Source organism: Sapajus apella, unplaced genomic scaffold (assembly GCF_009761245.1).
Source record: "Sapajus apella isolate SASKATOON/1434 unplaced genomic scaffold, GSC_monkey_1.0 scaffold6, whole genome shotgun sequence".
Taxonomy (NCBI): Eukaryota; Metazoa; Chordata; class Mammalia; order Primates; family Cebidae; genus Sapajus; species Sapajus apella.
In genome coordinates, this window is record NW_022436946.1 from 6361060 (window position 1) to 6386632 (window position 25573).

The 25573-nt window shown below is 40.0% G+C and overlaps 1 protein-coding gene and 1 long non-coding RNA gene across 6 annotated transcripts; both read right to left on the bottom strand.

Annotated features, from left to right (window-relative positions):
* Positions 1-3928: 3928 nt before the first annotated feature.
* LTV1 (LTV1 ribosome biogenesis factor) lies at positions 3929-17996 on the bottom strand. Of its 5 annotated transcripts, none has more exons than XM_032274569.1 (11): positions 17795-17996; positions 16662-16793; positions 14978-15151; positions 11347-11434; positions 9759-9900; positions 9221-9473; positions 7094-7221; positions 5430-5569; positions 4843-4895; positions 4458-4658; positions 3929-4327 (listed from the first exon to the last, which is right to left on the bottom strand). In XM_032274569.1, the coding sequence occupies exons 1-11, from the start codon at positions 17795-17797 to the stop codon at positions 4217-4219; spliced, it is 1425 nt and encodes a 474-aa protein (XP_032130460.1). In that variant the 5' UTR covers positions 17798-17996; the 3' UTR covers positions 3929-4216. The 5 variants fall into 5 exon arrangements, with proteins under 5 accessions (XP_032130460.1, XP_032130459.1, XP_032130457.1 ...); XM_032274568.1 differs by having other exon boundaries at positions 9750-9900; XM_032274566.1 differs by lacking the exon at positions 17795-17996 and adding an exon at positions 17638-17709 and having other exon boundaries at positions 9750-9900; positions 14987-15151.
* Positions 10235-11340, bottom strand: LOC116549184. The gene is made up of 2 exons (XR_004267738.1): positions 10646-11340; positions 10235-10327 (listed from the first exon to the last, which is right to left on the bottom strand). It is a non-coding gene; the product is annotated as an uncharacterized LOC116549184 (long non-coding RNA).
* Positions 17997-25573: the final 7577 nt, after the last annotated feature.

Consider the following 25573-nt stretch of genomic DNA (forward strand, 5'->3'; position numbering starts at 1 on the left):
ACTGCCTTTGTAATCTCAAGATAGTATATCCAAGGAAGTCTGGCTCCCATTTTGTTCTATACTTGGCATGTTTGGCTATATTCCAATAAAGTGCCTGCTCTCCCTTTTGTATCCTGATCTCTAGATCAGTTGGAGACACTCATTTCACCCCATAGGAAGGTTCTGCATTGACCTTTAGAGGTAGGGGTGAGTTTAGAAGCAGAAAATATAAAACAAGAATGCAATCCTCTAAGCATATTTCTGCAGATCCTGGATGCTCAAACTGTGACTTGTTCCCTAAAACTCACTCATCACGTTGCTCACTGACATCTAAGCATGGGGCTCTTTAAACTCTAAAGCATAAGTCAGACCCAGGGACTGTTCACAGTTCATCCTCCCTAGGATGCTTTCATCTAATTGGTAGCAAATATTGCCCTCAAAAAGCTAGGTTTGTGTTTTTCAGTTGTTCAAAATGAAACAAGATGTGTTTAGGGACACTATACAAGTGGCTTTAAACAAGAAGGAAATATTTATTGCACGTTGAGTATCCCTTACCGAAAATGCTTGGGACCAAAAGTATTTCAGATTTTTTTCAGACTTCGGAACAAGGTTAGACTTGGGATGGGACCCAAGTCTAAACACTTTGTTTCTTGTATCACCGTATACACACAGCCGGAAGGTAATTGCATACAATATTTTACATAATTTTGTGCATGAAACAAAGCTTGTATTGAGTACTTATGCATCATATTTTCTATTTGTTGTGTCACACTGGCACTCAACATTTTGGATTTTGGATTAGAGATGTTCAACTTGTATGATAGTCAGATAGTACGTAAGAATTACCTGAGGGGGAAGAGTGAAATGAAATCAAGAATGGGCCCACGGGTGACTTCTATGTTCTATTTCTTAACTCAAATAGTGGCCCTGTATTTGCTTTAACCATTCTCCTGTAAGTTTCACAATTAAAATTCAAGGCCATTAGAATTTCTACTTTCTCTGTCCTTTAACTGGAACAAGCCTGATAAAGCATACCAATGTCAACCCACATGGAGAAGTAATATAAAAGTATTGAAAATAATGAGAACACTTGGGCACAGGGAAGGGAACAACACTCACAGGACTAGGTGGGGGGGTGGAAGGGCAGGGAGAGGGGCACAGCGAGGGGGAGTGGGGAAGAGGGGGAGGGATAACACCTGGAGAAATGCCTGAGGTAGGCAACGGTAGCAGAAGATGGAGACAGCAAACCATCATGGCATGTATGTACCTATGCAACAATCCTGCAGGATGCAGGATGTGCACATGTACCCCAGAGCCCAAATACAATAAAAAGTAAATAAAATAAAATGTATTAAATATCTGTTTAGTCATTTAAAAAGTATTGAAAATATACCAGTCAAGTTACAAGAAGTTAAGAGTTCTTTCCCCTGAGGTGACTTGATGACATCACAATGGAAGTGTAGATACAGGGCATCACAGTTAATCTGGTAAGCAGTAACTGCATTTCAGATACTTAGATTTGTAAAGTAACAGTACAGACAGGCCTCAACTTACGATGGTTAAACTTAACGATTTTTCTGTGATGGTGAGAAAGCAGTATGTATTCAGTAGAAAGAGGTACAATCCTCTCATGATGCTGGGCAGCAGTGGTGAGCCACTGCTCCCAGTCAACCACGTGACCACAAGGGCAAACTGATACTCTACAGTGTACTGTATTGCCAGATGATTTTGCACAACTGTGGGCTAATCGGAAGTGTTCTGAGCAAGTTTAAGGTAGGTTAGACTGAGCTCTGATGTTCAGTAGGTTAGGTGTAGTAAATGCATTTTTGATTTACCATTTCAGCTTAGGGTGGGTGTATCAGTGCATAATCCCACCATGAGTCAAGGAGCATCTGTGGTACTCGATATCTAAGTGGTTTTACACTAGTCATGGGCAGTGCTTAAACGAAATAGGTTTAAGATACAAATTGTTCAAGATTTTGCCCCCTGCTGGAATCTTTCAGGCCTTTCTCTCCCCGCTAACCCCAGTGAGTCTAGGCCCTACTATGGTTCCCTCCATGTTTAATTCTTTTCTGAAATCTTTCCCATCTATCCATTCATTCATACACTATGTATACCAAATGTCAGGTACCGTTCCAAGCCTAGGATAAAGCAATAAACAAAACACTGTGTCTTTAGGGTTTGTTCTGTGAGAGGAGACTGACAGAGTCCTGTGTGTCAACGGATGTTGTGGAGAACATAAACCAGGGAGGGTGGGTCAAGGATGCCAGGGAGGGATACGTGTGCTATTTTTAAATACAAGCTCAGGGAATAGCCTATAGTGAAGGTGACAGCTGGGCACCAACCATGAGGAAGGTCTGCCTGCAGTGAGAACACTTCTAGGGGAAGAGCAAGCACCCAGATTCTCATTACAAGTGGTACTTACCACAGCGGCAGTGTCGTTGAGTTACATTTCGCTGCACCTATGCTGCCTCCTCAGACCATGTAGCTCCTGAAAGCAAAACCCTCTGATCCTTGGACTCCCAACACTTAGCATGGAGCTTTTATGTTCAGTTCCCAATCATCATTTATAGATTTATAGAGAACTACATTATCAGAAAATTCATTCAAAGTATTATGAATTTGTTCTTCAGGATAAAATTGAAATATTTAAGTTTGGAGTATAATCAGCCTAAATCACAATATGCTTCATCAAGACTTGTGGCCTAGTCTTTTTCTCTTAATTGAGAAACATTTAATATATGGATTTAAACACAGTAAAATAAAATTAGCATCTCATAAGCAGAATTTGAGTAACATCATGACAAAGTAACATCCAACGTTTGTCAAGACCCTTGCTGTTTTTGAGAATCTTCAGTTTAGACAGCTATCAAAATAAATGGCCAATCCTTTTAGTACTTGCATTCTCAATATTGACATAAACCATCATCTGACCCTTTACTTCACAGGTTGGAATTTCAATACATTCTCTCCAGTATCCTACTTCTGCAATGACCAGCTCTTCAGATTTTTTTTCTAGCCAATGTTGGTAGAATACTTGATGCCATCAGCTTTTATAACTCTAAATATCCTACAATGCTTAGATTTAAATGGATCACACATGGTAGAACAAGCTAATACTTACCAGTTTTGGAAAAGCCATAAACAAATAATTACACATGAAGGTATTTTCTAATAATTCAGGTATCAAATGCAGCTCACCTGCCAAAAATGGTTCTGCCCCAGCCATTCTGTTCCTAACTCACAGCAACAACATTCCCAGGTTTTTACAGCCTAGTCCAGGTAACACACTAGCCAAGAACATAAACCAGGGTCACTAACCTGTTGCAAGAAGTCACAGTTTACCAAATAATCAACAATTGTGATGCTGTCATTGCCTAAACCTTGAAAAAGTTTAAATAAGGTAAAACAAAAATCAGCTCCTCAAAAACAGGGAAAGTTTTCAACTATGTATTTTAATCAAGTATGAATGGTTCCAAACATTAAATAATGTTGAAAAGACAAACTCTCCAGTTTAAACTGAAATAAATATTTCTGATTTTGATCTAGGGACTCACTGAAGCCAAGTAAGTTTTCTTATTTCTTTGACTATTCTGTTTCCTGCCTTCACTGTTCCTAAATCCCAAAAGCAACTCATCCAGTAATATTAACAGGAAATATGAGTCTTAAGGACCTTAATATTCACTTTTACCACCCTTTTGAAATAGTCCTTTGTATACAGCAAGGGAAAATTTAGCTTCCTAACAGTGGAACTTTCTCAGAAAAACTCATCTTACATTAAACAGAATAAACTCAGCATTTCAAAATTCAGTTTAACCAGGCCACTTTTCTACTTACAGCAAATTAAACCATGTAATTCCTGAAAAGGCGTGGAGAGGATTCAAAGAAATATTTGAAAACATCTGCAAAAAACAACTATGACAACCATACAAATAAATGAATACACCAATTCAAGTTATGAAGATATTTTCCTTTAATTTATCCAAACATTTCACATTCATGAAGTCATTTATTTCAGAGCAGATGTAAGCTTATAAGACTAAAAATTAAAATATTACAGTATTTACAAGACAGTTGGCAGGGAACACTTGCTAGTACAAAAATAATACAAATATTGTATTTTCCTCTTATCTGCCAGTAAAAATGGCAAAGCAGTTTTCTTTCTGAAGACTCTAGTTAATTATTAAACATAATGAAGAGCCCCTAATAAAGTGCCTTACCCTATATGCTCCACTGTCTATAGCTTTAGACCCTCAACATTCTTCTTCAAGTTCAGCAGCTCTTTCTCTTGCCTTCTTTTCTCTAGTTTAAATGCTAATTTGTTAGCTTTCTTCTCCACTCTTCGTTCCTGTTATAAGTACAAGAATATACTTGTATTATTCATATCTTTAGTCTGATACACACTGCTTTTACAAAATTCCTCTAACTTTACTTCCACCAGTTCTTTGTAAATCTCACATTTGAAAAACATATTTTACCTTGCGCTCTTCTTTTATAGCTTGCTTTCTTGCCTTTTTATCTTCTTTGCTCTCATTTTTAAAACGTGGCTGGGTTGATACTTTAGGAAGATCACTGCCATTAATCATCTGTATTCGTTCAGCTTGCTTTGCGGTGAGCCCTTTCTTTGGTAAGACATTGAGAGGTATTCCTGTTTTAGAAGATATTCGAATTTGTTTGGGCTGAAATATGGATAAAATGGCACTAGAGTTATTTCTCATTCCTATTAAAAAATAGCTCATTAATGACATACGGTTGGTACTTTTCCTAATATCACTGCTAGCCACAAAGATAAAAGTTACTGTGCAAAAATGTGCACTCTATTTTTTATGCATTGCATCCTTCAAATAGCACACTAGGACTTACCTTTGGTTGATACTTGATAAGCTGTGGATGGTTATATAGATTTGAGTATGTACCTAAACAAATAAAAGTCATGTATCAATAAGCACACTTTCAGTTCCACAAAACATTAGTGAATTCCTACTATATTTCTGACCTTGTGTTTTCATAGTGCAAAATAACACTGGAGTCTCTGATTGATGTTTTATTAATTGCTTACAACTCAGTACTAGAATATAAAGTTTACATATATATATATATATATATATATATATATATATAATAGATACACTCTTTCTTCTTGCGCAAGTTGGAGTGCATTGGTGTGATCTCGGCTCACTGCAACCTCTGCCCCTCAGGTTCAAGCTATTCTCCTGCCTCAGCCTCCCAAGTAGCTAGGATTACAGGTGCCCACTACCATGCCCAGCTAATTTTTTGTATTTTCAGTAGAGACAGGAGTTTCACCATGTTGTTCAGGCTGGTCCTCAAACTCCTGACATCAGGTGATCCACTCACCTTGGCGTCCCAAAGTACTGGGATTATCGTGCCCAGCCTAAAGTTGATATACTTTAATACTTTAAAAATTATTATCATAAAGTGAATATACTTACTACAAATAGATTCGCAATCCCACTTCTCTTTGGCTTCTTCAAGGACTACAGTAATCATCTCTTCCTCCTCAGACTCATCAAGCTCATTCATTGGCAGGTCTTGATCCTCCAAGGGTTCAAGGGTATTCAATTTTATACAACTTTTGGTTGAGTTTTTAAAAGCGAAGAATGAGAAGGGAGAAAAGTGACCTACTATTATACCATGTCACTAAAACTGCAATTGTTAGCTGTGGAAAAACCCAATGTTTTAAATGCACATAGTCCAGTGTCTCATCTATCATTTTCTGTCAAACTCTGTTTTACCCAGCCCTGCCTCTTCCCCACAGTTAGTTTTGGACATTCACTAGCAGCGTCTTTTCAAGGCAGCTTCCTAATAAAACAGGTTTTTAAAGCCTAAAAAAGCATAATTCAACTGTCTCCCTAAAGTATTCAAATACTTTACTCAAACTATATAGCTCCTTGTCCTGCTATAGGATCTATATATTATAGTGATCATGGAACATCAGACCTTTCAAGCAGATCTGAACATTTCCTCAGTTTCTCTCAAAGAAGAGTCACGTTGACGTGGATGCTGATTTGCCAAAATAACCGGCTGGTCGGTTCTGCTAATCCAGCTGGAGAAACAAATTCTTATCTTTTCACAAGACATAAATACCTACTTCTCAGAACACCTGGCATTTCAGAAAGATGAAAAGAGTATATACTTGGAATAATTCTTAATTCTTCAGCCCAAAGACTAGAAACACCATCTTATTTTCCAAGTGGAATGTGTCCTTATATTTCTTTTTTTTGAGATGGAATCTTGCCCTGCCACCCAGGCTACAGTACAATGGTGCTATCTCAGCTCACTGCAACCTCTGCTTTCCAGGTTCAAGTGATTCTCCTGCCTCAGCCTTCCAAGTAGCTGAGATTACAGGTGTGTGCCACCATGCCCAGCCTGTCATTATTTCACACTCTAATAATACTCATTCTTCTATCAAAACTTTTAAGCAAAATAAATGAAAGTAAGAAAAAATTTAAAAATGGGCCAGGCGCAGGGGCTCACGTCTATAATCTCAGGCCTTTGGGAGGCCAAGGCGGGCATATTACATGAGGTCAAGTGTTCAAGACCAGCCTGGCCAACATGTTGGAACCCCATTTCTACTAATACAAAAATTAGCTGGGTGTGGCAGCATGCGCCTGTAATCCCAGCTGCTCAGGAGGCTGGGGCAGGAGAAACACCTGAACCTGGGAGGCGGAGGTTGCAGGTGAGCCAAGATTGCCCCACTGCACTCCAGCCCAGGCAACAGAGCCAGAGTCTGTCTCAAAAAAATAAAATAAATAAAAAGCTGAACGTACATTCTACCGCGACTCTTCTCAAGTCAAAGATACAAAGAATATGGCTCCTCATATATTCCTATTACATTCTACTTCAGAACGCCAATACCAAAATATAGGCAAAAGAGATGAGCTATATATGAGCCAAAGTTTATGGAAAATGTACCACTTTCTTTTTTCCCCCTCCTATTTTCCTTTTCTTTTTCGCTTTTTATTTTCTTAATATGGATTTTGAGTAGGTGGATTTTTTTCCTCAATTCAGTTATACTATAGATCTTTCTTTGGAGTTTTTTTTTTTTTTTTTTTTTTTAAAGAGCAGCTAAACAAGGAAAGAAAAGTCACTGTACTTCTCTGCCTTCTCTTTGTAGTAGTCATTCAAAACTTCTTGTAAGCGATTGCTGTCCACTTGAATAGAACCTTCCAATTCTGCATTATCCAGGGCTCCAATTTCATCATCATCATATTGCTCGTAAAACTTGAATATAAACAAAGAAAAGATACCATGAAAAGCAAATATACTCAGTAATACTACACATTTTTTTTTTACAATAACTTTATTATTACACAAGCACTATCAAAATTACCATTAAAATATTAGTAGGGATTTAATGCAACAACAGGACATGGAAGATATTTCTGCTCAGTACTTTAAGACATACATTTAGGCTAAAAATAGGCTCCCATTTGACATGTAAATGAAAGGCATGATTCCATTCAGCTTGGAGAACAAAATGATAGGCACAGATTACGCCAGAACATTTCTGAAGATTTTTTTCTTTTTTTTTTTTAAGTATCACACTGTCTCCCAGCCTGGAGTACAGTGGCACAATCGTAGTTCGCTATAGCCTCGAACTCTCAGGCTCAAGTGATCCTCCCACCTCAGCCCCTCCAGCAGCTGGGACCACAGGCACATGCCACCACACCAGGCTAATTTTTTGTTTTTAATAGAAACAGGATCTGTGTTGCCCAAGATGGTCTCAAACTACTAGGCTCAAGTGATCCACCTGCTTCAGCCTCCCACAGTTCTGGGATTATAGGCATGAGCCACCATGCCTAGCCTGAAGATATTTTCAAATTCCTTGGCTATGCAAACTAAAAGATTGTGCAACTGAAAAACGTCCTGCTAATGTATAAACTTCATTCTTATTTAGACAATAATTGCTATATCATGCAAATGTTGTTGACACTATTAAGCTGTGACAAAGAGTAAATAGGGGGTGATGTATCTCTTGAAGAGTGAGATTTGTAGCAACAGTTTGCTTCTCCCTCAAGAGGAAAGGGAAAATAGTATTAGGTCAGAAGGTAGCAAAGTAAGGCCCTTTATTTCAGATTCACCTTGAAGAAAACTATTCCTTCATCCATTTATCATTTATGGAACACTTTAAACTTCTACTACATGCCAAGACACCACTTTAGGCTCTGGGATGTATCCACGAGCAAAACACAAAAAATCTCTGCCCTTGGGGAATTCACATTCTAATCTGAGACAAATCTAAACATGACATACGTAATAAAGATGCACATTAGAGATGATGTTAGGAGATGTTATGTGCTACAGAACAACAGCATAGGTGGCGTTAAGAACCTGTATAAGTCAGCTACAGGTTGGGATTATAAATAAACCCTGAAGTGAATCTGTTACAGCAGAACCAAATACAGTAAATGAAAATTCAAGCTTTCGAAAGCATCTTATACTCTATTTCCATTCTGTTCCTTAGTGTTAGTTATGTCTGAAAACTCCAGGTGAGAAATGGAAAGAAATGGAATTTTGTTTGTGCTCCATCAGGCTGATACTTCAGAAACATAGCATCTTACGGACTACTGTTGGAGGAGTTCAGAATCAGGATGTCAGAACTCAAAGAGGAAAATAAGAACGTTTGATCAGCCAATCCTTTTGACCTATGCATGCTCTTTCCAGAATCAAAACTAGGGTGATTGGCCTCATAGAATGAGTAAAGGGAAAACAACAATAACTAGGGTACTCTTGTGCTCTGTTTTAATAAAGAGACACGCTGTTTCCAACACTCAAAAGTTTTAGCTTTGGGTCTCAATCTCGTTCTTTAAATTAAAAACAAAAAAACAAGGCACACAGCAAGGCGCCTAACATCTACTTAGCTTGGAAGCGAATCAGCAGACTCGACCAGAGATGTCCAGCTTCCAGATCAGCCTCAACCCGCTCAGCTTCATCAAAGTCCTCAAGTGGACTGCTTCTATCTTTACCTTTGCCACTTGTGGGGGTTTTAAGGGCCAAATAGAAACTTAAGTGAGTTGTCTATCACAGTTATTGCTGCCCTTCTGCTTTATGTTGGCTACACAAACCTATAACTGGATAGCTGTAAACTTCCTATGATTGACTGTGTTGTTGCCACTATTTTGTGACTGGTAAGTACTTCAACCTGGGCTAAAGCTGATAGGTATTAAAAAAAAAATTACTATAAGACAGTACTAAAACATCCTTTATTTGGGGCCCTTACCTTCTCAAACCTCTCATCGTGTAGAGTCAGCTGTTCATTCCTCCTCATGACTGAGGAAGTCATCGAATACTCTGTGAAGCGACTTTTTGTTTCTTCATTCCAGAACAAGTGGTCTGCTATAGCTCCATGAGTTTTTCCAGGCACAGACACATCATCTTCATCTGATAATGGGCCTGCAGAGTCACAGTCATCATCGCTATCTCCCTTATCATCCACATCTTCCCACTCACTGTCATCTTCATCCACAGATTTCCTAAAATAAAGGTCAGAAATTACCTACAAAAACAACTTAAAAAGTAACAGAACAAAACCACTTTACACAAGTAAAGATATTTCAGGAAGAGTTCTTGTCTAGGCAGAAAGAGTGAAGGTGTTTGACCAATCTGGTTTGGTAGGAAAAGCAATGAATCTCACATTTTCTGCTCTCAACACAGAAGTTTCAGACTAAATGCTCTTGAAGTTCTCCTCCAATTATTAGTTCCATGGTTACCATCCCACTGAAGCAGTAACGCTTAGGTTTGAAACAAACCATACATACTGTATATCCATTCCTTCTTCCTCTCCTGTTGGCTCATTGGCCTGAAGGATAAAGTCATCTTCAAGCAGATTATCTGGATCATCAAAGTCAAAATCATCATCAAGAGCTGCAACAATGTCAGGATCAAAATCCAGTCGAGGTCCTGAAGGAAAACAAAAATTAAACAATAATTCCCAAGAGAGCAACAATTCATTCATTTAACAATATATGGACCTATGACAGTAAGAGTCTATTTATATATTGAGGATAAAAGAATGATTAAGAATAAAGAGTGATCATTCCAAGACAAACAAAAGGAAAAAAAAATGCTGCCTCTCCTTTCGATATCCACTGTAACAATACCCTTCCATTATAGATCTATAATGTTAAACTTTGTCTAGCATAATTCAAAGCTTTTGTCTGCAGGAAGAAACTGGGCTTTAAATTAACCTGTTAGAAGTAACTCAAATGAACAATTTGTAAACTGTTATATTTTCAGTCTCTGGTGATGAGATTTTAATAAATACCCTACCTCTTCACATATGTTCTTTCATCTACAAAAATACTAGGCTGACTCTGGACACACTGCTCTGCTCCACAAGGAACAGAAAATGAAAAAAACAAAAACAAAAACAAGAAAAACAGAGTTCAAGAAAAACTCTTGACTGGCCTCCAACACCCTCTGCTACAGTCAATGCTTAACCCTTCAGTCTCATTTCTTTTTAATCCATACCCTTCCTTCTGGGCGTGCTAAAGTGTGTAAAGTTACCTTATACTCATGTTCTCTTGCTTCTTCTCCCACCCCACCCCTCCTTCTTCCACCTGTCTTTTACTTAAGAAACAAACTAGACATCATCTCCTTTAGAAAGCCTTGCCCAACTTCGTGAGGCTGGGTTTATGCTCCTAACCGCACTAGTATTATCCAAATATGCTGTAATTTATCATTTATGGTTTATTTTTCCCAAATGAGGTAGTCTTTAGGTCAGAGACTATGCTTTATTCTGTTTTAACCCAAGGCCCTGCCACACAGTGGCAACTCAAACATCTGTAGAATAAATTAATTAATGAATGCCACAGGGTAAGTGTTAGTTAATAATTAAAGCAACTTAGGAGAAAATACCAACACCACTTCTGCGGACTTTTGTGTTTGTTCTGAAATACAATGTTAGCACTAAAAATTAAAAATAAAATTTTCCCCCAACATATGTGCAGATGGCAAAATGAACTTCTATAAAAATACCTGTATGCTGTAGGGAGAAATTTTGAAAGACAACAGATTATTTTTTAAAATTACACTTCAAGTAATGAATAATGAATACCACTATTTTTATAAGAGGTTAGGTGATGGTTGCAATTCCCCTACTAGATTACCAAGAATAGTTTCCCCACTCTCTTCTCCAAACAGGAACTCAAAAGATGTAAGAATTTGATGGTAGGAATACAAAAAAACAAAGATCACACTCATCCCTTCCTAATAATCTCTGATCTGAATTCCAGACATATTTCAATTGTTTCAATACTTTACTAAGAATAGAAAAGTGTTACATCATTTCTTTATGTTTTGCAAAATACGTTTATCCAAATGAAAAGACAAAGGAGTTAAACATACCTGAAACTGGAGCTGCTTTATTTAACAATCCAACATCTTCTTCAAACTCTGAAGCAAACACTGATGAAGGCAACTTAATTCCAGTGCTCTTGAAAAAGAAATTGCACACTGGTTAGGTTTGTTTGGAAATACTTCTGAACTAGTGTACTGGGTTGAAGTCCCCCCAAAATCAAATTCCATCCAGAACCTCAGACTGTGACCATATTTGAAATAGGGTCCCCTGAACTATAATAAGATGAGGTCTTACCGGATCATGGCCCTATAGCAAGGCCACAGGAGGACAGAGGCTCACAGGGGAGAACGCCATATGCAGATGAAAGCAAACTGGAGTGAGACCTCTGTAACACAAGGAACTCCAAGGAATGACCACTGGTAACCTTTGGAGGTTAGGAATGAGCCATGTAACAGCCTCCCTCTAAGCCTCCAAGAAAAAAGCCAACCCTGCTGATACCTTAATTTCAAACTTCTGACCTCCAGAACCACGAGGGAATAAATTTCTGTTGTTTTAAGTCACCTAGTTTATGGTAATTTGTTACTGCAGTCCTCGGAAACTGTTACAACTACATTCAGTGTTCTCTCACCTGTGCTCCAGGTTATACATACGTTAAACAAGGATATTCCAGCAGCAACTCAAAAGCAACTCTCTGTAATACATCATGACGCTTTCTCTAGTAGATTATTCCATTTATCCCTCAGATTCCATGAGGTATCACCATTATTTTGGCAAAAGACCTAAAACTAAGAAAGTTTAAATGGGCTGCCTGCCTGAGAATGATCAGTAAGTGAGGTTCTGGGATTCAACTCCCAGAGTTTCATAACTCCACTTGCCTGAAGTTTCAAAACAATATTAAACTTTTTCCTCTTAAACTAGAGACAACATCCTAATCTCCAGTAATAGCACAACCCTTCTATGAATTGGCTATCTTAAATCCTTGGGTGGTTATAAATCATTTTTCTGTCCTATGTCCCCTTGAAATCTCTATTACATACAGTGATTTCACTCCATTCTTTTGAGCATTATCTCATTTATAGTTAAACAAGACATAAATGACTGCAACCGCTCATATAGCTAGTCTATACCTAGTACAACCTTCATACCCACTGCTAGATTAAGCCCCTTTAATGGTTTCATCATGTGACCTTCCTGAATTTCTAACAGGTCTCAATTTTTCACTCTGCATTTAACGCCCTGGTTTTCAAGGTCCTATAAAATCAAGACCTACTCTATGTATCCAAATTTCTCAGTTACTCTATACGACCATGCAAATCAAGTCCATTCCTCAGTCTTGCAATAATGTGAAACACTTTACTTGGCACATGTGTCTGACACTGAACCACACTGCTGACTGAAAATGTTCCTTCTCCTGTCAACAGTACCCACCGCCTGGTGGCCAGCTCGGTTCCTACCCTCCTGCATAAACCCTTTCTGATCACTGTCCTAGAACTTCCCTTTGTGTGAACTCCCCACCTTCTTCACACTTATGCTGCAATCTACTTAAACATGTGCTAGCCTATATTCGCTGACTGGTTCTTAGGCCTTAGTTTCCTCTCCTCAACCAGTTGAAAACATGAGGACAACCACCATGTGTTATCTATCTCTGTGCACCTCACCACCTGCCCTATCCTCAGTCCAGGAAGAGGCACAAAGCTGGAATGTGCATGCTCATTGGCCACTGAGAGACTTCTCTGAATTTGAAGCCTCTGAGGAGCATGAAAAAAGGCTACATATGGCAGTGTACCCACAGCAAGATGATATGGCTTCCAAAATGAGTTTCTCAGTAGCATAAACATGGGCAAAGATCTGTTATTTTCTGTAGAGTATATTTTTAAGAAAACAGCTTTACCAAGACATAATTCACATATAATTCACCTATTTAAAGTGTACAATTCAAAGGTTTTTAAGTATATTACATTATTAATTACTTAGAATTGTGGTAAAATCGACATAGTCTTTTAGGTTTTATTTAAAAGGTACCCTTTGTGATATTTATCCTTAGAAGTTTGGGATTAAACACAAGGTCAGCTTGTGTTAAATGAATTTACCTTTGTGAGATATTTTTCAAATCTTGAAAAGTAGTCAAAGAATCAGATACATGATTAGAGTCTAGACGAATTATTATTATTTTTTTTAGAGTGCTGTGTTTTTATTGGTTGCAGTAGTTTTCTACCATGGCAGCACTCTCTTTCTTTCATGTGAAAATCAGGGCCTGCTCAAGCATCAATCATTGCTATATTGCCTTTTTACACTGTCATACACTGTTTCTAGGGGTTATTCATTATTTCTAATCTATTCGAATTTGGTGGTATGTCGCAAAAACTAAAGTAAAAAAGTACATGGGACTAATCCCTATTTTTTCATAGCTCTACAGAAAACCAACAGCACTTTTATTTTTAAATATAATTCAGTTATTTCTGTAAACATCACTGAAGTGTCCATATAAGAGCCTTATCCTGTTAAAAAGCCATTAGTGATTGCTTTTACTCAAAATGAATTACAGATTAAAAGTTAGTCTTGTATTGGTCAATACAATCCAGCCAGGCAACAGTTTACTAAGACTTTTTTCCCTTAGATAAACAAGTTGAGTCACTATGGAGCCCCTTCTCTCTCTCAATAGGTTATAGAAGGAAGTGAGCCAATAAGACAACAATAAAGCCTTGGAGAAGAAGGAATAAAGAAGTTGGTTCTCTATGACACATGTGGGATTTGGGGTCTTACTAAAGAGCCACAGCCTAGTTAGTGTATGAGCTGCTGCAGTTCACTTTCTTTGGGATGATATCTTGAAACCTAACCCTTCTGAGTCTCCTTAAGCAATAAGCTGTTGCCTGTAAGAACTATAATCACATCTTCCCCAAGGAAAGGAATGCCTAGACCATGACACAATTGTGGAATGAGAAGAAGGGTAAGCTGGTGCCCTTTCTATCTCTTTCCTTTCGCTCATTAACATAATAATGAATGTCTCCTGTTTAAAAAGTGCTAGTGATATAAGTTTCCCACAGGGGAATTTACTCTACATCAAATTAAAAATAAAGTCACAGAGGCATAAAACCTGGGCATTCTTCACATAAACAGGGGAGGAAACAGAACTTAGGCTAGCAGCACTAATTTCACATAAACATGTACTATCATTTGTGCTGGAAGAGAAGGTATTAAAGTAGACCAAACATTTGTTTACAAGACAGGACTGGTATTATCATCCACTCATTCTGTTCTCGCTTATGGGTAGCCTGCTCATGGGCACAAAAGTGTTAAAAGATCTGAATACTCCACAGAAGTTAAGTTCCATCTTAGAACAGAGTTTATGATCCTGAAACAGTTATGTTGTTAACATAACTGTTAGAATGTCGACTGCTTTTCTTCTCTTGAAAAGTGCTCTCTAACATGGCCATGTCTATCAATCAAAAGTTTTAAACCTATAAAAAGGCTGTTACTGTTGAAACCTGACACCAGAGAAGAGGTGACCTATTCTCTCCTGATGGTATACACGTGCATATACACATATTATTTTAAGTGGAGGCATGGTCTATCTTTGTGTTCTTCATACTGACACCATTTCTTGCCCCAAACAGTTATCCTGATTTAAAAATGATTTCTTCACCTCATTCCCACACTGAAATTGCTGAATAGTCTTACTGGAATTACCAGTGTTTCTTCTTTCTCCTCTCTCCTGTTGTATGCACTGAAGGTACTTGAGGGAATGAGCTCTGAGGGCCCAGATGGTTCCTTCAGGTGCTGCAGGTAGTCATAGTCATCATCAAAGAACACTCCATACTTCCTCTGTTCTGCTTGCCTTTCTTCATTGCTTATCTATAAACAAAACGGAATTAGTACTTCCTTCACTGTTTATCTATAAACAAAATGGAATCAGTATGTCTTCCAAGGATAAGGCATGGGAATATTCCAATGAGTATAGCTTTCCAAGTAGGAGGCAGATGGCAGATGAATATTTTGGCTGATAAGAAAAAGACAAAGAATTGTGGACAAACTCAGTAAATGTACAGCTTCAAAACCAGAGTGGCACACATCATTACAACGGAATGAAAACATTCATGCTTTTAAAAGGGCAATAAAAATAAATAACAATTGCTCCTTCCACTAGACATTTCTGTGCAACATTTCAAGTCAAGGTATATATATATACACACAATTTATTTTATCATCTATTTGGAGGGTTATAAGAAAAGACTTGGGGAGGTCAGGCCCAGTGGCTCATGCCTATAATCCCAGCACTTTGGGAGGCTGAGGCAGGAGGATCACTTGAGCCCAGAGTTCAAGACCAGCTTGGCCCAAATAGTGAGATCTCGTTTCTACAAAACAATTTTTAAAATTAGCCAGGCCTGGTGGCGTGTGCTTGTAGTACTAGCTACTCTGGAGGATAAAGCGGGAGGATCACTTGAGCCCAAGAGGTGCCCAAGAGGTATAAGTTGCAGTGAGCTGAGATGGAGCCACTCTGCATGCCAGCATGGGCAACAGAATGAGACTCTGTCTCAAAAAAAAAAAAAAAAAAAAAAAAAGAATAAGAAAAAAAGATTGGGCGCCTTGAAAGATAAGTACAATTTCTTGTATTTATATGTAAAAAAACCCCTCTCAACATACAACAAAGCTGACTGTACTGAAAACCTAAACATGGCCCATGCCCCCAACACTGTTTCATAATATGTACACTTAATAAGTACTGTCCAACATTAAATCAATCTTTTCGAGGCTCCCTTGCAAAGTTCCCTGAGCTAACCCAGGAGCTCAGATATTTTACATTTCCTAAGATGAGCAACCAGGAGGCAAAATGCAGTTTGTAGTTATGAAATGGCAGGATCTTAGAGAAAGCACAGTTTGAGCATACACTGGTGCCCTAGATAACATGATGCCGCATTGTAGCTGGTGTTTTCGTAAATATTTACCATTATTTTACAAAATTTGCTCATTTAAAATCTCAAAGACCTTTGTCTTCCCAATCAAAATAACATGAATGATGTCATTTATGTTATTTATGATGTTATGTTCCCAATCAAAACATGAAAAATCAGCAAATGTACTGAAAATTAACTTATAGATTCTTTCCCAGGATATCCGTTATCTGAGAATAACAGCTGGCTAACAATTTATTAAAAACTATTAACATGGCTGGGCGCGGTGGCTTATGCCTGTAATCACAACACTTTGGGAGGCCAAGCTAGAAGGATTGCTTGAGCCCAGAAGTTTGAGACCAGTCTGGGCAACATGGCAAGACTCTTTCTCTATTAATTTAAAAAAAAAGAAAAAGAAAAAGAAACTATTAATAGTCTACCTATAAACTGACTGGGTAAAGAACAGGACCTACTTTTTGTGTGGGCAACAGAACCCTCTGGGGTGCAGTCTCATCTGCTGCTAAAGGATCTCGTTGGCTCCGGTGGACCAAGTGAAAAGACACAGCTTTCTTCTTCTCTATAAAGGGCTTTTTCTTCCTGTGAGGCTTCAAAGGAACAAAATCACAACAATTAATTAAAACTGAACAAAACGATGGAGAATAACTCCATTGTCCACAAATGCATCTTTAGTACTCATGTTAAAGATAAATACTTTTTAAAAATCCAAACTTCCACGGAAGGTAACATCAGCTGTGTTCTGTAGAATCCATATTTAACCTTCATTCAGCAAATATTCCTTGAGCACCTACTCTGTGCCAGACCTTGTTATGGAAACTGAGAATACAGAAGTGGGAAAGTTAGATAAAGTCCCTGTTCTTAGCAAGAAAATCAAGATAATTTTAGGTGAAGAAAATATAAGACAGTGATGTGAAAATGCAAAGCTTAGACTGGCTGCTCAGGGAAGGCCCCTGGCAGACTGAACCAGAATGACAGGAAGCCTGCCACAACATAATTTGGAGTAAACAGCTCCACATAGGGTATCTACCAACCTGTAAATAAAATCAGGACACAAACAGCTAAATTTAATAAGATCCATCATCTATTTCTACATTCTTGTTTCGCTATTCAATTTTGATTCTCCAAACTGTGAAACCAATTGAATGGCTTTACTTTGGGCGCAACCTTATACTCTCCCACAAGTTCCCTTTCTTAGAGCAAACAGACAGGCAGCCACCTGCCTCTCCAACGCCGCTGAGAGAGACCAGCAGCTCCCTCTGCTCGACCCCAAGAAGCACAGGGTGACGCGTTTGTGTCTGCAGTCACCAGCTTTTAGTTAACCGAAAGCACGCAGGGCTGAAGGATCCCAGGGGTAAAAAGGTGGTCATTCTCCTCTCCGGGCCACATCCCTGGGAGGCTCGGCGGTAGGAGACTATAACTTGCAAAGAATACCCGGGGTGGTGAGCATGGCCCATTCCGGGGTACTGTGTCGCAAGCAACCTCTGGCATGATCCAGACCCAGGCCGCAGTAGTCAAGGTATTACCGGAACCAGCCTGGCCTCTGCAAAACCACAGTGCCCGGCCGCCGAGGCAAACAAGGCTTGCTCACCATGCTGCAGCCGCGCGACGCTCACCCTCAACAAGGGCGGCGATGACACCCTCGAAGTCCGGCGGGGATACCAAGGCCCAGCTGAGGGCCGCGTCTCTAGGTCTCACCACACGTGCAACTCCAGGAACCGGCGAAAACTTCACGCAGCCCCCCCAGTGGAAATGGACCAATCCGAGGAGCTGATGGGTCGCGACCGGAAGTTACGTACTTGCTTCATCTCCACTATCGCGAGAAGCTACTGGGAGACGGGGCTACTTCGGCTCCCACCCACCGGCGGGCTGTACTTTTCCAGCCTTCAGTCTCCCTTTGGGGAAAGAGAATGGCGCGGTTTCCTAGCGTTGAGGGGCCGAAGGGGATTTCTGCTTGTGGAGGAACCTCCTCTTATAGCTCCCTCTACGGAGACTAGAGGGGACGAATCTAGCATCCCCGTTGACCCGTGTCCCTTACCTATTCCCAACCATAACAAAAAGCCGGGGACACGGAAGGGAGGCGGCCACCCGGCTGGGGTCGCCACGTTTCAGGTTTCCCCTCCTGGCGGGGGCGGAGTCGGTTGCCGTGACAACGGAGGCCGAGGCCTTTATAGACTGCACCAGACTTGATCAGTTTTTATTTCCCACCGTTTCAGGAACTGCTTTTATCTGCCCTGTTTAGAAAACCCTCGAGACTGTGTTGACTGTAGAGGCATTTGAACTAATAAATTATATTCAGGAATCTCTGGTATTTGAGGCCGGGCGCCGTGGCTCACACCTGTAATCCCAGCACTTCGGGAATCACCTGAGGTTGGGAGAGACCAGCCTAACCAAAAGAGAAACCCTGCCTCTACTAAAAATACCAAATTAGCCGGGCGTGGTGGCGCATGCCTGCAATTTCAGCTACTCGGGAGGCTGAGGCAGGAGAATCGCTGGAACCCAGGAGGCGGAGGTTGCGGTGAGCCGAGATCGCGCCATTGCACTCCAGCCTGGGCAACAAGAGCGAAACTCCGTCTTAAAAAAAAAAAAAAATAGAATCTCTGGCGTTTGAATGTTAACTCTCTCCCACTGTTTAAACAAATAGGCTATAAGCATGCATTCTTAGGAAGATTTCAGGTTGGTGCTGGCACACTCACATAGCTTTTCTTGGACAAAAGTATGTGGTAAATGCACTCACTTTCATCAGCAGATTTTTTTTTTTTTTTCAAATTTGTTTCCCCGCTGCCCCATTCCCAGTTTCTGGTGTTCTCTCAATGAATGAGTTACCTTGGATTGCGTCTTTATGTCCTAGGCATTGCCATTGTATTTGTGGAGTATTATTCTTTTATTGCAGTAAAAATTATGGAAATAACTCAGGTTAGACCATAAAACTTGTCTTGGGATATTGCTTTGAAACAGAGATAATACATAGCTCTCCTATGTGCCAGAGATTCATTATTATTATTTGTTATATAGAATTAACGTTTTATTTCTGTTCAATTGGTTGTATTTATTGTATCCTCAGGGGCTAGAATAGTGCCTGATGCATAGGGCATACATGCTCAATATGTATTTATTTAAATTAATTAATGTCTGGTACTTTATCTGAATCATCTCATTTCATCCTGACCGCAACACTCTGAAAGAGATACAATTATCTTCAGCATCTTACCAATCCTAAAATCGAGGCATGAGAAATACAAATTAAATACTAAGACCCCAGCTGACTGAAGGGACCCCCTCTTGGCAAAGGGGACCCAGAGTAACCTTGAAAACTGAGTCTTTGCTTCGCCTTGTTATATTCCTTTCCTCACTAACCAGGGTCTATCAGCCTTTCTACCCTAAGAGCAAAACAGAAGCCAACCCTTTCAAAAGACTCCACAGCCTGATGCTGCCCCTCCTTTTTTGCCTAAGAGACCACCCACCATGGAGTGGGTCTGGCTGACCTACAGAGCATGCCCAGTAAGGTTATTATTGTCCTCTACTTCACCTTTTGACATCAGACACTGAAAACTCTTCAGATCACGTTGATGCCCCCATTTTTTGTACCTGGGACCCACGAAGGTGCAATGAAGCTCAGCTGCATATGCACATGTTTTTCCTTTCATAAACATCATGATTCCTCCTATAGCATATTAAATATGTATATTCTGCCATCCTACCCGCTTTCCTTTGCCCCTCCCTCAGAATGTATGTTTTGGCTTCAGGCTGCAGCCTATGCTTCTCTGCCTGTCAGAAGGGCCACCTGCAGCCTGCAACCCTTATGCACCTCATCATTCTTCAGCTGAGCATAAGAAGGTTACCTTCTGATATGGTTTGGCTGTGTCCCCAATCAAATCTCACCTTGAATTGTAGCTCTCATAATTCCCATGTGTTGTGGGAGGGACCCCGTGATAATTGAATAAGATAATTGAATCATGGGGGCCGTTTCCCCCATACTGTTCTCATGGTAGTGAATAAGTCTTGCGAGATCTGATGGTTTTATAAGGGGATCCCCTTTCACTTGGCTCTCATTCTCTTTTGCCTGACACCAAATAAGACAGGCCATTTGTCTTCCACCGTGATTGTGAGGCCTCCCCAGCCACATGGAACTCTGAGTCCATTAAATCTCTTTTTCTTTATAATTTGCCCAGTCTTGGGTATGCCCTTATCAGCAGTGTGAGAACAGACTAATACACTTTCTTAAGGTCACATTACTAGTAAATGGCAGGGCAGGGATTTGAACCTAAGGAGCTGGGCTGGAGCCTGGCCACCTAATCATGTTGCTTGTTTGGTTTGTTTTCTTCTGAGTAATATTCTGCTTTTTTTTTTTTTTTTTTTTTTTTTTCCTGAGACAGGATCTCGCTCTGTCACCCAGGCTGAAGTGCAGTGGTGTGAACATAGCTCACTGCAGCCTCAACCTCCTGGGCTCAAGCAATCCTCTCACCTCAGCTTCCTGAGTAGCTGTGACCACAGGTGTGTGCCACTATGCCCAGCTAATGTTTTTATTTTTGGTAGTGATGGGGATCCCACTGTATTGCCCAGAGTACTCTTGAACTCCTGGACTCAAGTGAGCCTCTCACCTCAGCCTTCCAAAAGTGTTGGGATTACAGGCCACTGTGGGCAGCCTGCTTGCTTTATATACTTGTCATTCTAAACACTAAGCAGATGCTGCTAAGCACTTTTTATTCCTGATGTCTAATTCCCTCAGTAAGCCAGTGAAGTACAATTAGATGACACTAAACCAACCTTGCAGATATGAAAACTAAGGTTCCGAGAATTGAAGTTATTTACTTAAGGTCACACAGTAAGTAGAAAAGTCTAGAAGTGTAGTCCATCAGGCTGGTTTAGTAAGCTCATACCTTTATCCATATACTACTATACTACCTCCCTGAGGCAGTCAACCCGCAGATTCTGTTCATCCTGCTTTCTAAATATCCACATGTATCACTTTGTTACTCATTTTATCAAATTTATCATTTTAAACTCAAATCAAGCCACTTCCCTGTATAAAATCCTTTGATGGGTCAGGTACAGTAGCTCACAACTGTAATCCCAGCACTTTGGGAGGTCTGGAGTTCAAGACCAGCCTGGCCAACATGGCAAAACCCTGTCTCTACTAAAAAATACAAAAATTAGCCGGGCATGGTGGCACACACCTGTAGTCCCAGCTATTCAGGAGTTTGAAGCAGGAGAATCACTTGTACCCAGGAGGCAGAGGGTGCAGTGAGTCGAGATCCTGCCACTGCACTCCAGCCTGGGCAAAAGAGCAAGACCCCATCACAGAAAAAAAAAAAAATCCCTTGATGTCTACCCTTTGGCTTCAGGATATACTATTTTGCAGAGCAAGCAAGATTTTACGCCTTCCAGTCTCCAGCCATCAGTTTAACATCACGTCTCATTATTCTCCCACTTTCCACTCATGAGCTGGCCCTATCAAACTGTGTGCAGTTACCTGAAAGACATTGGCTCTTTCCTGCCTGTCTAAAAGGCTCTTTCTTTCTCTCCTCTCCTTGTTTGCCAAGTCCTATTTTAGCCATCTGTTTCTTCTGGCTCAATCCAAGTCTAGCTGAAGCCAAGTTGACCCAAAAGGGGCAGTAGGGGAATTCCTGTGATGGACTGCCCCAAACCATCTGGAGATGGGGCTGGACAGAATTCCAAAGAAAGAAGCACTAAATGCTGGGGAGATCAGTCCAAAGCATTTATTAGAGAACTTACATTCAGTGTGCTTAAGTGGACAGGGCGGAAAGAGATGTTCTACATAGGTATGTCAGCAATGAGAAGTTGGGTTATGGAGTTCATGAGGGTTTAGGGAATTTGGCTTAGGGCTGGAGCTAGTTTCTATGTGTTTAGTAACATACAGTCCAAAACATTTATTAGAGAACTTACATACAGTGTGCTTAAGTGGACAGGGCGGAAAGTGATGTTTCTACGGAGGTATGTCAGCAATGAGAAGTCGGGTTATGGAGTTCGTGAGGGTTTAGGGAATTTGGCTTAGGGCTGGGGATAGTTTCTATGTGTTTAGTAACATACTTTGATCTCTCAGTGTTTGATGCAATAACCTACACAACTTTATCAGTGCCTGGGAATGTTCAAGGCCCAGGCTTAAGTGCAACCCTACAGGGGAATAAAAGACCCATGCAGCCGGCCAGGTCACAGAGTGGTCAAGGCACTCTATGTCAGGACATAGAAAGAAAGTGGGGGGCTTTGAGGGACCCTGCACCATCTCTGCCTCTAAGAAACATTTTCATAGTCTTCAAAACTGGGGGTCATCCCAAGTGTTCTCACTGTATCCTGTACACACTACTGTATTCAGTCATGCTGAATTGTAAATTCTTATTTTCATCTATCTCTTGAACCAGACTGCAGTCACCTACTCGAAAGCAAGGATCCTTGTCTTGCTGACTTGACTTGGGCCTAGCATATTTAAGGCTCAGTAATAATTACACTCTTCCAAGTGCTTTACATACATTTACTCATCAAATCCTTACAGCAGGATTTCATATCATGGTTCTCATATATAAAGTGAGCACATGTGGTTTTTTTTTGTTTTGTTTTTTATTGCATTTTAGGTTTTGGGGTACATGTGAAGAACATGCAAGATTGTTGCATAGGTACACACGTGGCAACATGATTTGCTGTGTTCCTCCCCTTCACCTATATCTGGCATTTCTCCCCATGCTATCTTTCCCCAGCGAGCACATGTTAAAGACTTTATTTTACACATGATTAATGAAGGAACCAGTAAGATGTTACAGTTACTTCAAAGGACAATCTGAAGAACAGAAACATTTATAGAGCAGGAATATTGTGAAGAATGGGCAAATGGAGACCCAACTTACTTCTTCCACAGTAAGGAAGGGAAGTGAGTTGAATCTCTACTGGACAGAATTTATGTAGATGTTTAGAGACAAGAACTGTTTTGCATGACTGTCAGCTTTCTGAAATTTACAATGTTGTAAAATAGCTCAAAGATAAGGAAAGGCACAGAACCCTTATAAAGTCAGAATCACAAGGATGCGCTTGGCTATACAATGCATCATTTCTCACGGAAGCATACATTTTCGCCTACAAAACTGACTGATGACAGTGGTGTGCATTGTTTGCTAGCTGGAATTAGCATCTTGCTTTTGTTTCATTCTTATTATGCAACTTGGGGCAAGTGGACTTCAGTTTACTTACCTGAATGTAAAATGGGAATGATATTATTAATACTTACCTTCCAGAGTTGTTGGATTAAATGAGAGGATGGATATGAAGGATTTGGACCTGTGCTTGGCTTTTAGTAAGCACTTGATGAACGTGAGCTACTGTCCTCTTCTCAGCTGAATGTGGTTATTCACCTCACTGCATCGTACTTCAGGATGATCGTCTCCTGAACAGTCTAGGATTTGTCAGGGGATACGAGCTTTGCTTCAAATCAGGCTCACATCATGAGAATCTGTTTGGTTGCACATTGAACAAACTCTTTTGCTTCCCTGGATCTGATTATTTTGCTTTCCCTAAACTTCTGGTAGATTTTAGGTCCCTTATGGTATGTCCTTAAATTTCAAATCTTTTACTTGCTTACAGTCACTAGCAATTGTATGTTCTTTAAAATTCTTTTTAATCACACAATCCTTTTATATTGTTTGGCTTTTTGTTTACCGACTCTTGTTCTTAGACTCAGAAGTATATACATTTGGCCAGGCATAGTGGCTTATGCCTATAATCCCAGCACTTCGGGAGGACAAGATGGGAGAATCACTTGAGCCTAGGAGTTCAAGACCAGCCTGGGCAACAAAGTGAGACCTACAGGCTCGAGCCAGCACACCCAGCCCATGCATACATTTAACTCATGAATTTATGCTTTTGGCATATGAGAAATAAGGTTTACCATCATCACTATTGAGGGAGATTGGCGATTCTGCCTGCATTGCATCAGTGAGCATATACTCAGAATGTGGGTGATACAAGACATTAATCAACTGTTTCCCATACTATCAGATTGTACAGTGTCCAGTCAATCACTCTGTTCCCTGTATTTCTTATAGAGTGAACATCTCACTGTGCTGAATGTAATTCTTAGGCTTTAAAGGTAAGGTTATATACATATACATGTTGTTATATTTAGGATATAGCAATTAACTATAAACTAACTTCAACTGTGCCAAATTAAAGAACCAGCCACCTATTCCAATGTTGAAGTAAAAAGAGGCCGTGTTAGACTTATCGAGATAATATGTTTGTATACAGTATTTGGGGTATACAGTATTTGGGGTAATATAAGTCATTTTCAAATATAATTTTTGCTTTACAACTTACCCCCTACATAATGTGGTATTCCATTTTATTTAAAGTTAAGCTGACCAGTAAAACTCATTGAATATAAAACAGACAAACAGCCTAAGTACTTAGATGATGGGTAAATGATTTGATTTTGCAGCCTTGGAGACAAGCAGGCAATGAGAAAAGAGTTTATTAGATTTTTATTGTGGTAATTTCTTCATGGTCTTAAGCTGCATTGTCTGTTGAAGAGGTTTACCCACTTCCACAGCTTCAATTACATGTGCTGCTGATTCTCAGCCTCCTATCTGTAGCCCAGACATTTTTCCTGACACTCAGACTCATATATCCAACTGACTCCTGTACATCTATCCACATGTGGATGTCCCAACAGAAGTTAATTCAAATTGAATTGCGTTTCCAAAATTGAATGTCTCCCCTTTCTACACCTCCTATGCTCTCTTGATCTTCCTTGCCCTCCACTCTAGCCTTACATCAGCCTCACTTCTGCTGTTTTCTATTTCAGTAAGTGGCATCAGCACTATCTGCTTAAGCCAGCCACATGGTAGGTATAGGCTTAACTTTTCCATCTCCATTCCCCCTATGGAACAATCATTTCTACTTCATTACTGTCCTTTGAATCTGTCTATGTCTCTTCATTCCAACAGTTAATACCTTGGTTGGGGCCACTATTGTCTCCCAACAAGATTACGGCAGTTTATGGCCACCATGCTTCCAGTATTGCCTCCTCCAATCCAATCCACTATGGCCAGGATGATTGGGTCAAATCTGATGATGTTACCCCTGAGCTTAAAATTCTTTGGTACATCTCTGTTGTCTCAAGGATAAATTCTAAATTCCTTTACAAGGTTTAAAAGGACCATCAAGATTTAGCCCTCATCTACCTCTTCAGTCTCATTACAGCTTCCATCTTTGGCTCAGCTTTAATACTTAATTGTGCTATTCTCAGCACAACTATAGAGTTCTGGTCTCAGGAAAAAATCTAGATGAGACATTGGTATGGGATAAATGTGCAATCTAATTAGATGTGATGGCCGGGTGTGGTGGCTCGTGCCTGTAATCCCAA